The 13,719-nt window shown below is 43.4% G+C and overlaps 1 protein-coding gene across 2 annotated transcripts in view; it reads right to left on the bottom strand.

Annotated features, from left to right (window-relative positions):
• Nucleotides 1-3,786: 3,786 nt before the first annotated feature.
• CTDSPL2 (CTD small phosphatase like 2) overlaps nt 3,787-13,719 on the bottom strand; it is a 45,969-nt gene continuing 36,036 nt past the window's right edge. For both annotated transcript variants that reach the window (XM_042803792.1, XM_042803791.1), the window contains 5 exons: nt 13,426-13,488; nt 13,252-13,331; nt 10,842-10,968; nt 9,884-9,979; nt 3,787-9,352 (listed from right to left, as the gene is read on the bottom strand). In XM_042803792.1, the coding sequence (XP_042659726.1) occupies nt 9,287-9,352; nt 9,884-9,979; nt 10,842-10,968; nt 13,252-13,331; nt 13,426-13,488 (432 nt within the window). In that variant the 3' untranslated portion in view covers nt 3,787-9,286. The remainder of the gene's footprint in view (nt 9,353-9,883; nt 9,980-10,841; nt 10,969-13,251; nt 13,332-13,425; nt 13,489-13,719) is intronic.

Raw genomic sequence — 13,719 nt, 5'->3', positions numbered from 1 at the left:
GCGCCGCGCGCCCCGCGCCGAGCTCCGCCCCCCCAGGGGCGGGGCCGGCTGTGAGGGGACGGCGGGGCCGCCATGTTGGGCAGGGCGGAGGGTCGGAGCGAGAGGTTCGTCGTCTCTCCCGCTCCCCTCAGGCTCCTTTTCCCCGGGTTCTTTTTCCTCAGGCTCTGCGCCGCCATCGCCGAGCGAGCCTCCCCCGCGCCGGCCCGAGGCCCGGCGGGTCCGACACCCCGTCTGCCGAGCGCTCCCGCCCGAGGCCGCGGGCCTGGCAGCGCCCGGTCGCTGAGGGGGCAGGTTGGGTGAATGTGGCCGCGCAAGGGGAATAAAGCAGGGAGTGTTCTGAAGTACAACTGCTGCTGCGGGGACCGCTGTCCTGGCGCACTGTCCTCTGAAGAAGAGGGAATAAGCGGTGTTACGGTGAGAATCTTTATGCGACTACAACCATGCCTATACTCGGCGTGTGCTGCTACAAATCACAAGTAAAGTTAAAGCAGTAATATTTCATACCTGCACAAAGAAACTGGTGGTTTTCAAACACTCTTCACACCAACCACTATTCCACAAAGAGCCTGGGAAGTCAGCCCCAAATCTGAAAACTGCCTTTCCTCATTAAAGGCAAAGCTTGGGCTGGTGGCTCACACCCTTTGCAGGTGGCAGGGCTTCACCATAAATAGGCTTAACACCACAAAACAATAGCATCAACTCTGGGAAACTAGCCTCAGACAGGGTGGACTTTGCCAGCTGACACTTCAGCGACCGACCCCCCGTTCCGTTCTTGGTTGCTTCGGGTTCATCTTCTGATGTTGCAGACAGGCTGCTCTGTGATGGTAAAGGAAACAGGCTCATTCCAAAACTTGATCTCTAGATACTGATTCTTGAAAATATGTAAGAAATGGACACAAAAGTGGAATAGAAAAAGGGAAAATGAAGGGTTTTTGAAAAAGGAGAAAGTCCTACTGGAATATGTATCAGGCAATCCATCTAGGAGTTGCCCTCGTATCTGGTCTGAATTTATTCCCTTTGCTGCCATGTCTCCTTTTTTCCTTAGGGAATTAAAAGCAAGAAGCACACTCTTTTGAAGATCCTTTACCCATTAAAAAATATTAATGCATGATTCAAACAGAGCAAAAAGCAAAGGCTAGGAAAACACCCCAACTGTTGACCATTAAGCTTCCTTAGCTGACTCTCCTTCAGCTGACTCAGATTCTTCTTTCCCTTTCTTAAAATGTTGGCAGTACTGATGAGTTAAACACTTGTTGCTTTTCAGGTAGTCCAGAACTGCTTGATTCAATCACCGGGCTATTTTAAAGTATTCTGGGCTCTGTATTACTTAACGCTGAGCAGTAACGCCATGAAAATCAGTATCATCCCATTAAGGTAATTTGACAGCGTCTCTTAACTTGCTGAGGGACTTGCAAGTGCTATCTCAAGAGCACTGTTGTGTCACCTTGGATGTCTTCTTCCTAGAAGCATCATGCTTCTGTTGCAACACTGAAATAATTTCTAACTGATAGAGACCAGACAAGAAGCAAGAGCCACAAATCCAGAAGTTCCACCTAGCAAGTCCTGTGTCCACCTGAACACTGCTGCTTTCAGCTGTTTTCACTTCAGAGGACCTTGGGAGTGGGATGTGGAAAGGTTCATCCTCCAGTACTGTTATCTGAATATCTTTCACGCTGACTTGACTTGCCAGCAAATAATCTAAATCACAGACTCGTAGAATGGTTTGGGCTGGAAGGGACCTTAAAGATCATCTAGTTCCAACCTCTCTGCCATGGGCAGGGACACCTTCCACTAGATCAAACTGTAGTAATATACTTTACGGTAAGGGAAGAAGGTGTAGCCTAATAAACTTAGACAAGAAGATAAAAGATCTGATTATCAAGTTATTGTTGAGTAAAGAGGCGTATCGATGACACGACAGGACGTTTCTCCAGGAGTTCAGCAGAAGCGATGAAGGAGGTTGGTCAAAGCAGCAGGGGAGGCTTTCGGGCTGGCCGCGTTCCGCCGCCTCTTACAGTCCTCTGGAAATGCGCTGTGCTAGGAGCTTGATGGGATGGTTATATGGGTGAGTGGTAGAGAGAAGAAAAGAAAAAGTAATTGAATGTTGCGATGAAGTGTCTCCTAATCCCCTAACAGGATAAACTTTAGAGTAGAAGTAGGTTATGACTAGGCACTTCCTAGGTTTTGGGAACATGGGCGAGTGGCTGCAGCAGAACTCCTAGCGATAGTCTAGCAGCCAGAATGCACTCTCACAAATTACCCACATGATGCTGTTTAGGGTGTGCTTTTTTTAGCTCAGATCCCTGAGGGATCGTGGCCTTGTGACCACCAGAGGAGTATCAGAGTCCTTTACCGAAGACTTGAAACACAGGAGCTGACCTTAACCAAACGGAGCAGAAGGGTAAAGCTCGCCGACAAGAATTAAGTGTCCACAAATGCAGCACTCGGTCCTCAGACTGAAGAGAGACTTGAGGGACGGAAAGGCTGTAGCCCCAGGACACAAACCCAACTGTAAGTCATCACTCTTCTCCAGCCTCCTCCCCACCGGTCCCAGGGAACGTTTCTTTTGAAATTCTCAGGCTCGTCTTGTCCCCTTAGATGGCTCTGCCCACACGACCACGGGAGAGACCTCGGTGGCTCCAGCGCTCGGGCTCGGCCAGAGGTAAGCAGACTGGTCACAGACCTGCTGACATCTGATGCTCCGCGTTGTTTGGCTGTTGCTGGTGGAGCAGGTTATTAGTGCAGGACACCTTTATGTCAGGATTAAACATCAAAGCCACGATGTGCCTGGGGGCTACAGACCAGCCCCCGAGCCTCCTCCAGCCAAGCTTTGCGGTGGTGTTTCCTTCCACCTTGCCAAAGAACATCAAAAATACATAAAAGCTGGAAACATTCACTTCATCCAGTTTACTTCCTTGCCATCTCCCAACTCTGGGATTTCTGTGGGAATCTGAGCGATGAAGTGGAAAAGGAGGATTTATTTTGTCTGAAGACAATAAATTTAGAAGAGCACGTGTCTGTCATGTAACAGGTGGAATGATCTATGATACATGTTAGCTAAAAAAAAAAATTACATCCAAATTTATCATCCTTTTTTTGTTGTTGCCCATTTACCAGGCAATAACAACAGAGCTACAGCTGTAGATCAAATAATGTCGAGATATCCTCACCACGTCTACACAGTGTGCTGCGAGGGTAATTATGAAACTGGCAAGAACTGGGCAATGAGTGGGAACACGTTAATTCTAAAAATACTATGTATTTACATAGCACATTCAAGTAATTTAAAAATTTGGATAAATTTTTGGATAAAAAGTATTATTTCCATTGTATGGACGAGGAAATTAAGGCACAAAGAAAAACAACCCTGCTCAGCACAGCTCTGAGTCAGAGGAACTTCTACCTTCTAGGAAGCCAGACAGTTCCCATTTTGGAGAAGTCTAAAGGTTTCTGCTTAGGAGGAGAGACTAATAAAAATGCGACAGACCGGGCCTTGTGGTCATTTTACAGAAGATATCCACTAGAATATGTACTGCATATTGAAAATCAGACTCAAAGCAAGAGCATCTTAAAAGAATCTGCTGTAACAGTTTTAGTACACAAACCCCCTTATTTTTTTTCTTGTGCAGCCTCCGGTATCGTTAGCTTTTAAAACCAAACAACACTGATTGTTCCCTTCATTTTAAAGACTGAAAACTGCCATGAGAAACGTCTTGCTTTATAGAAAACAGAGTCTTCAGTGAAGGATAGGATTGGCTAAAAATCATAAAAACAGTAGCCAGAGCATAAATATTTAATATAAATCTTTATGATTCTATATACTAGAAATGATTGCAGAAGAAACACAGATTTGTAGAACAGGAGTTCTCTTCCAATTGTATTTTACAAGATTCAGCCTATCAGTACAATGACATTTTTCCAAGTATCAAAAAAATAAAGCAAAACAGTTTTACATTACACAGTCAAGACAACCAAAATAGTGATGTGCTTCACAAAATCTATACAAGTTAATCCTCAGCAGACCATCCTTGCTCGCTTCCAAACAAAAACGCTTGCTGCCAATGGTGGTTGTTTTGTTTTTTTAGTTATTTATATTTTTTTTTACAAAATTATGACTGCTAGCTAAGAAAATGATGCGCCTATGCTACTTCTTATCAACTTGCTTAGGATTTGATTTAAGTATCAAGAGCCCGAGACGCAAAGCTGAAATGACGTGGGTTTGGTGTAAGCAGATCTTGGAGAGCAGTCCGTTAGCGCCGTCAGGATACCCAGCGACGCTGTTCCCCAGCCGAAGGAGTTGAAGGCGACAAGGACCGTTTCCAGAAAAACTGCCTTCCCGGGGACCTCCACACAGCTTCGCTCCCCAGCAGCTTTAGCTGATCCAAGGCCTGGAGCCCTCGCTGCCACGACCCCGCTTTTTCCTCTTCCTTCATTCTGTGGCCGGTTGGTTTGCGGCGGGGCCGGCCCCCGGCCCAGGGGAGCGGGCACGGCGGGGAAGGAGGAGGGAAAAGCTCCCGGCCTGGGGTCAGCCCCGGCTGCTGGGCAGCTCCGCTGCCACCCCCCTTCTCCTGGAGCCCTCGCACCCCAACCCGCACTGTTCGCAGAGCGGCTTGTCAGGGCCCTTTTAACTCCAAGCCTCGAAACAATCTTTTTGCCTGACGATACCGACGGAACGCCCGCGACGGGTTAGTTCTCCCAGAAAGAGGGAGGCATTTGTCTTCTAAAAACAAAGACATTTACCTCGCTCTCGGGAGGCGAGGGCCGCCAACAGTCAGCTGTGCACTGCGGTCCGATGCTCCCCGCATTGCCTGGGGGACTGCGATTGCTTTCTCTCTTCTCGAATCGGTCTCTGATAACGAGTTGAAAGACGTTTAATGGCATGAAACGTGGGACTGGCACGACTGCAGACCAAAGGTGCCATCTGTCATCTTTGCCGCATAGATCCGTAGAAGTCCATTTACCAGAAAAATAAACTGTTTAACTTGACGCTCTACTTACAGTGGAAGACATTATTTTAATGTAAGTGATTAGCTTCTCTTGGCACCTGCTGGAACAAACTTGTCCAACTGAGCTGGTATCACACCAGCAGCTATTGTCAGTTTTACAAGTTTTTTAAATTGACTGTAGGTTGTGCAAGTTTACGGTCTGGCCTTGACTTCTTGAATTCTATGAAGCTCTGATTTAGCTATCTGTACCGGATTCATTTCAACTACGCAAGCAGCGGTGTGACAGTGACATCTGAGCTTTGCAGAGGTGCGCTCTCCACGGCCTTCAAGCGGAACATGCCGGGAGCACGGGAGAAGGCACAGTCAACTTCTGTAACCGCCCCCGCTGGGGCGTACAGCCCTCGCTCTGGAGCAAGAGGAGGGACAGCCAGGGCCACGCGCCTGGCTCCGCAGCCACAGCTCCCGGCCGTAAAAGGCGTCTTGCCCCAGGCAGGGGCTCGCCTTAGATTTCGTATAAATTGCGAAGTTATGAATCTCATCATCTACTTCAATATACGAACGATACGTGGTTGATTCAAGTGGGTTTAGACAAGAATAAAGGGTGCGATTTGCAACGCGATGCTGTAAGGAAGCCAGAACCAGGAGGAAGAATAAAGGACTGTGGGTATTTACTCAGTAGAGCCACAGTATTTGTGTGTGTCTGGGCAAGCTCCGCTGCTAAAGGCGGTTTCAGCCCGCGGGCCCGCGTTGCTGTTCTGCCGGTGGCAGAGGGGTTGGTGAGATTTCCACCTGCTCCTCACCCGCTGCCTCCTGGTCCCGCCGCCCCGCGGGCGCGATGCCGTGCCGGCCGCGACCGCCCGGGAACTCCCCCGTGGGCAAGACCCGCGGCTGGGCGAGGGCACAGCGCTCGCACACCCGAGCAGTTCCGAGACCCGAAGTGCTTTGGTTAAAGCAGAGAGGTCTCCCCAGCGCGCCTCGGGTTGACAGCGCTCTCGGTTTGGGGGATTTTGGATCAGGTCTTGAAACATGCAGGCTTTCTGATACATTTCAAAAGTAATGAAAAAAATGGTTTTTCCTGCACAGATGGAAGCTGAAATGAGACGAAGGTGGAAAGGAAGCCGATAATACCGAGGTGAATGCCATTCTAGCTCAATAGCAACTTAAGGAAAAACCAAAAGATCGAACACGTATCACCAAAATAAGTATGAAAGACATTACTTTGCTGTCAGAACCAAGAACGCTCAAACCTAGAACAGAATACACGTGGGCATGTAAAATTAACACACAATTACCACGATCAAGCAAGAGACCGCAAGCGAAATCATCAAGAACTTTGGAAATAGGATGTTGTGTTTTCTAAAAATACATCAAATTGGAAGAAATGACACAGCTCCAAGATGAACTGCTCGAGTTGCGCAGTTCTACACTCCCGACTCGAGCGATGCACAGAGCTGAGGCTCCCCCGGTTGTCAGTGCCAGTTTGGGCGGGCACAGTGGGATCCAGACTCACGGCAGGGAAACAGTTAAGTCTCACCCTCGAGACTAATAAGACAAAAATAAAACCTGACGGATTACAACTTTGCTCCATGCAAAGACCGTTTCTGCCAGAAGTGTTTGACGTTTTTAGGAACTTACAGTTTGAAGAAGGTAGACTCATTCTGCAAAGGAAGTTCAGAATGATAAATACCAGACTTGCAGCACATTAAAATATTAATATTTAATATGTTTACTAAGCAGTCTCTGTTATTTTTGTTGTGCATCTATGTAGAACTAAATCCCTCGATTTACATTTTGATTTCCCTCACTGATCTGATCATCACAACACAGATACAGCTGTAAAGTGCAATGTATGCTTTGGTTTCCTTAACTAAAGAAAGCACTTTTAGAATGGTTTTAGCCAAAGATAGGACCCAGGTGTTTAAGGACATTATTTGAACAGATGATCATCTCTTTTTACAGTCAGAGAAAAGCGATGAGCTACTTAACAAAAATCGTTTCATTCTGGTAGACTAGTGAGTTTTCAAGCAGTTCTATTGTGTCAGTTACTTGGAGAAATTTGGAAGAATTCCACATTAAACAAGGATTCACTGTCAAACTGATGAAAAATCTCAGATTTAGATGTACATTTTAACGAACAACTAAAAAATAGTTGGCAAACCATGTAGCAATTCAAATACAAGCTGACCATTTTCAAAATCTATAAATATTTCCAGAACCATCTTATCGACATAAAACCAGGAAGGAACGGGGATGGTTACAGGGTTCACACGTCTGCGCAAAAGCATATATAAAGGTAATGTTATGTACATTTTATTTCAATAAAGACATAAGACAAACAGCGTAAAGATGCCCAGATGCCCTAAAGATAAATACATTTAAAAGATTCTCATTAAAATGAATCTGTAGTATTTCTTTCCTGCAAGCAAAATACCTTTCTTTAAATACAAAAAAAATCAGTATTCTGAATTGCAAATGTTTTCACTTTTTTGCAGAAAATCTGCCATGATGATTTTTTTTTTTTTTTTAATGAATAAGGATTTTCCACAAAACAGGCTTGCTCTACATGCTAATTTTTTTAAACAGTTCAGTGACACAATGTGCTAGCTACATACACAACAGATAATATAGTAAGAAAACACTCAACCTGATGAAAAGTTAAAATCTTCATTAATACACTGGAAAAAGTTGACATAACTCATGCCTTTTAAAATCAAAAATACAAAAATTAAATGTTTTCCTAAAAAGATTTTCCTTATTTTAAGGACTCATTTGAAAATGAAGCTGCATGTAATTTGTACAATAAAATTGTACAAGTAAACAGGTAATATACATAAAAAATTAATTGACATACTTCTCAATTATCAGTTGTCCACCTTTAATTTCCAATACTGTACTTTCTTAACAAGCATACAAAATATCAAACTTCTCTTTAGAAAAAGTGCCGTTCTGTGACATCTTTTACACAAAAACAGTCTGAGCCTGTGGCGTGTTAATGCAGTCGAGAGGCAAAGCATCCTAACTTTTACAAATTATACCTTCCATAAAAAGCCTCCTGAAAAGGAGATTACACACCATTATAAAAATATCCACCTCTTGTAGTAGCTGCATTAGAGAACCAAGGCTGAAAGACTATTTCCATATAGCATAGAAAACCCCTCTGAGAGCAGGCTGCCTGCGCGGTGGCGGGGAGTGTTCTGTACCACAGGATTATGCACAGTTACTGCCGGGTACCCTCCTGTCACCCCGAGTGTAAAACTGATTGTAACGCCGAGTGTCACAGAGGTACCACCAGCCCATGCAAACCACCTTAAAATACTGAGCCACTGTGCAGAATACTTCAATCTTGGAGGAAACAGAAGGCAGCAGTAATCGGATTGCATCAAGCCTAAGAGGTGACCCACCTAGTTCTCCTTTCAAGATCTGCGTGCACAGCATAGTCTGAGGTATTCCTTGTCCATCAGTTGTTTGTGCCACTGCAAGATATCGTCTGTCCAGAGTACATGCCATCACAATGGTTTAAAATATTCTGAATATTAGTAATTCTTATATTCTTCTTATCTAGCCAGTCTCTTGATTTTTGAAAAGATTTCAACTACAGTAGAATATTACAGAAAGAAAATATAAATGCGGGGTTTTTCTTTCTAAATGAAACTTACGTGGACTAAAACTAGAGAATATTTTTAAACAAATATACAGTATGCAGGCAGACGAAGCAGGAAAACGGCCATCCAACTGTTTAATAAAAAACTAAGAAAATTTGGCTATTTCCAGAAAAACTATGAAGCGCCTCAACTAAAAGGAATGCATAATGAAATTCTAATCTAATACAGGTCAAAAATGTAAAAAGGTTATAAACCTTAACAGGAAAAATAAAACAACTTTTACTGGCCATTCCTGTTGAAATGAGAATCTTAAAAGTAACAGAAAAGTGGCTACAAACCCACTTAGAGCACCGAACAGAGAGAAAATAAGAGTCCATTTTCAATCTCTGTTATTTCATAAAATCCTGTGTTTCTACAGGTCAAACTGCTGGTGGCAGAAACAGAATTCTTTATAAACTGCAGATGTCCTGTACATAAAAAAATTTCATTGGAGTTGCACTAGTTCTAAAGACTTTTCTGTTCTAGCCTACCTACTGCGTTGTACTGTATTGTACTGAATGTATTCAATCTCAGATATATAAAGTCTCTTTCTGTAACCCTTGATTACTGTTGGGCACCAAAGATAAGAAAAGCAAGACGGGGTACAAAAATGCAAAATTTCAACAGTAATGGCAATGTTTTGTTTTAGTCCAAAAGGGTCCTGCATTTTCTCCCCCTTCAGCAATTAGACAAAAGGCTTTAATCTGGGGGTAGCAAGTCATGCAAGCGAAATCTGTCTCTGATGTGAGGTCGGACATCTTCGTTCTGTAGGGAGGGGGGAGAAAAAAGGGGCAGGTTTTAGGAGAATGAACACATCCATCAATCAGGTTTTAACAGGGTCGATTTTCTAACACCGGTACGTTAATGCGACAAAATATAAGCCGTGAATATATGTAATTACAAGAGACTTTGAGAAATAACTACATAACGTTACCAGCAACGTAGGAGTGATTTATTTGCGTTTTAAAAATAACGGCACACGTCAGAGCCAGCAATAGGCATTATTCTAAATGCCTACAGTCTCAATTTCATTATGATTGATGTTACAATTCCCCATTTCTTGATTAAAAGCACACTCAGAAATAACGACGGTCTGTCTTTTGCTGTGTAAATAAGTCCTTGTGCATACTTTGAAATACTGCCCAGAGTATCCTTTTCAACAAGAGGCACACATGACTTTTAGCAGTCAAAATCTCAGCGACTCAATCAATCTTAAAATATGTGAAAATACTTCACAGAGCTAACTAAAATTTTGGGGCGGGGGCTGGGGAAGAGTGAAATAAAGCAAACACCTACCAGCTCTACAAGTTTCTCCAGAAATGGAATCAATTTTAGGAGTTCGTTGTCATTTTTATCCATGAACCAGCTTTCTATAGGAATTCCATTTGAAAGCTAAAGTTAAAAAAAAAAAAAAAAAAAAGTTTTTAAAAAAAGAAAAATCATCAGCACATGATTTATGCTTAATTTATCTAAAAAGGCGACTTGTGAAAGAGCATTTTTGGGGAAAACGTTTCCAAGCTAGAGCTTGTTAACATGCACTTTTCCTCTAAAGTTTGTATTAAAACTCACTTCCAAAACATCTCCTTCCTTTGCATACATCACTACAAAAATTTCCACATCAAAGCCGAAACAGAACCAGCTCTAAAAGTTCTGAATCGAGAAGCATTGGTATTTTGTGAACATGTTATGTTAAAACACACATGGGTACTGACAGCGTACCGGCAAACGAGGCAAAGTCACACAGGCCTGGGGTTTCCTGCGTCTGTAATGTGGGTGAGATGTTAGAGATCACACTCTGCGCTTCTTTATCCATATAACAAACTGGAATAGTTACATGTCAGACTTCTGGGAAAATCTGAATCCCAGGGTATAACTCTGTAACGTGTAAGCACAAGCAATTTTCACAGCTGTGCCTCATTCCAACCTGCGACTTGTCCTTAATCATTCCAGCAGCAGTAAAAAACTAAATCCGCGCTAGAGACCGAGCGACGGACTTAGGAGCCTGGTGGTTTCGTTCGAAAAGCTGCACGAGAAATGAGCCCGACTGCTCGGAGCTGCTCCTACAGGAAGTCACTTGCCCGGCCCTTCGCAAAAAGGAGAAAAGCCGGGAAACCTGAGCGATTTGTTACCGTTTGGTTTGTAAACTCGGACACGTTCTTCAGCCCAAAACCGAAATCGAAGCGTAGCGTTTCACTGCCTTCCTGCGGAAGGTGTCCCGCGTACCTGAGGGGTTTGCTGGCAGCACCACCCTTACCTGATAAGCAAAGGCTTGCGGTGAATTGTCAATTATGATCGTTTTTGAAAGATCTCTACCAAGAATGTTCAAATCCTTTATGTAATTTCCTTGTACACAAACACAATGCTCGCGGAAAAGTCGATGCCTGTGATTAAAGTAAAATACTAATTAATGAGACAAATTACAACATCTACGTCGCATATAGAAAAAGAAAAGTTAACTTTGCCAAGCGTTATCCAGGTTTTCTTCTCTTTGGACCTACCAGCTCCTTTTAAAGATTTATTCCCTTTTTTCCATTCTCTTTCGAGCTTGTTACTGGTAAATTTACTGGTTCGAGTAATTTTATATTAACCTACTTCTGCAGGCAGTTGTTTGTATTTAAACAGAAAAGCTCAACCCGGATGTAGCAGATATTTCTCCGTCCTGCTTTCTAACCATTTTTGCAGATGGATTGACAGAGACCCAAAATACTCAAACGCTTTTGCAAGGCCCCAAGATCAGAGATGAGTTCTGCACAGCAGCCAACTGATTGGGTTCACTCCCTTTGTTTCGTTCCAACAGTTACAGCACACGGCCTCCCTATGCCACTGCATGCTAGAACACAAAGTATCAGAAGAAATGTTTTCTTTTTTATGTTACCTCTGTTCGCAATTAACCTATTTCAGTTATTAGAGCTTGAAAAAAGCCCGGAGGCCAAAACATTCCATCAACTTCTTCCTTTCCAATTAGTCTACTCCCTTTTAATTTATTACAGACAGACTCAAAGGACTCAGATTAAAAAAATACCAGGAATAAAACTCACATTTCATGGAATATCAACAGAATTATAACTTACAAATAACTTGTAAACTAGACAGATTTTGAGTTTTACACAGTCGTACTACAATGCAGTTTCTTTAAGGCTGCTGCTATTTTTCAATGAAGTCTTTAGAAGCTGCACATAGTGTGCTTAACTCCAGAAAGGGGTTGAGTTCCTAAATGTTGCTATGGAGGAAAATAAGCTGATGCCTCGGCAGCGAATGAATTTATATATAGAGTCTGAGTCACACGTGTGGAGTGCCTGACAAGTCCACCTTTAGGCTAATGCCAAAACTAATCATGCCTTGATGTCAGCTTTTCAGTGGCACATGAATCACAGCTAAATCCACGCGTCACGTGAATCTTTCTGCAAATTCTTAGAATACTGTTTGGCTGTGTATTTTATTATCTTTTTCCTGCTCCTAACGCAGTTAAAATTGCACTCCTGAATCACACGTATTAAGTTCCTGGAGAAAGAGTTTTAACGCCCCGGACGCACACTCAGACTCCTTTTCTGCAAGTGCAAAGAGGTTACTTGTTCACACGTCCCGTCTGGCTCGTGATTCAGCTCGGCTCGGATACTCCAGTGATTCAAAGTATTTGGAAGTCTCGTTTTGTTTGCCCATTCAAAAACGCAGCGGCAAGTAAGTTTACCAAAACCAAACTGGGATTCTGTTGTGCGTGCCACAAAAACGGAAGCACTCAGGCGACCGCTCCTGGATGAACACCAGTGAAGAGTTCATCTTTGCTCTCGTAAGGCAAATGAGTTACAATGCGCCTGAACTCCCGAGGGGAAACAACGGATGCAACCACGGGCGCCACCCGAGCGGCGATTTCATTAGGCACGCAAAGAAAATCAAGTCTTCACTGAAGAACATCACGGTGAAGCGAGGCGGAGCAGGGCTTTGCCAGTGACGTCCCAGGAGGAGAACGCCCAGAGTTCGCCTGCAAGGAGGTGCAGCTGTTCACCTCCCCTGCGCGGGGCGAACCCTGAGCCGTCCCCTCCTCGGTCCCAGCCTCCCCACGGAACAGCCCACCTCCCGGCTGAGAGCAAGGGAAGGGTTTTGCTGGGCCTTAGGGAACTGTGCTCGGGAAGTGCCAGCCACTTCCCAAAGCTCAGCAGCAAGCAAAGAAATGAAAAACCAGAACAAACCCCGCAGACGAATTATTTTGTGATGGAGTAGGAAATCAAAACATGCCAATTGTAACAGTAACTGTGCAATTCCTTATTTACAAATAATACATCAAGTCTGAATCCTTCAAAAGCAATGTAACACTCAGTTCCTTTTCTTTAGTTGCAATGGGTTCTCCGAAGCAGCTCAGACACATTTTTGATACCCAAGAGGTCATTTCCCTTCAGTGAGCAAGCCCAACGTGCTACGGAGGGTGAGCGGGCGCAGTTTTTGGCCACAGAGGGCAACATAAAGCTGCCTGGGTTTATCTTATCACCAAGGCAATAATTCAATCACCTCATTTCATTTTTCTCTCACTCTTAGACCAGAAAAAAACACAAACAATCAGTTTAGTGAGACACACTGCAATAGCAAACATGTCATCATCACTTTCTTCATCACGTATGTTGGGAAATGGTTCGTTTACAACAGATATGTTCACAAATTTTTATTTTTACCTGACCAGTTGCTTTTTAGGGTCTAGTATGTTCAACAGCTTGTCTGCATACACCTTCTTAGAAGCAGTAAAAAGAATGATCTATGGATTAAAGGGGAAAACGTAAGTATTTGAGATACAAATATGCGAATATAATTAAAAATTAAATTCAAAGGAAATGTCTAATTGTTTTTACCTCATAAATCTGAGACATACGTTCCAGGAATTCTCGGAAGAATGGCCTTAACCGGACATAAACCTGAAGCAGAGATGGACTTTATTAAAGATTCAAAATACTTCTGCTACCACCTGCACTACTCTAGTATCAGTTTGCAAAGATTAGGTCCAAATGAGCATTATCAATAAAGTAAACAGCAAATACTAACTTCCTACAGAATAACAACTCAATTAAAACAATATTAAATTAGCTTGGAGCCTCAGCAGCTGTAAATGAAATAGTAAAATGATAAAATTAGGCTTAACAATTTTA

This window comes from Tyto alba, unplaced genomic scaffold (assembly GCF_018691265.1).
Source record: "Tyto alba isolate M040663 unplaced genomic scaffold, T.alba_DEE_v4.0 Super-Scaffold_41, whole genome shotgun sequence".
NCBI classification, from domain to species: domain Eukaryota; kingdom Metazoa; phylum Chordata; class Aves; order Strigiformes; family Tytonidae; genus Tyto; species Tyto alba.
The sequence above is the reverse complement of the archived record's forward strand: the minus strand, read 5'-3'. Positions and strand labels throughout refer to the sequence as shown.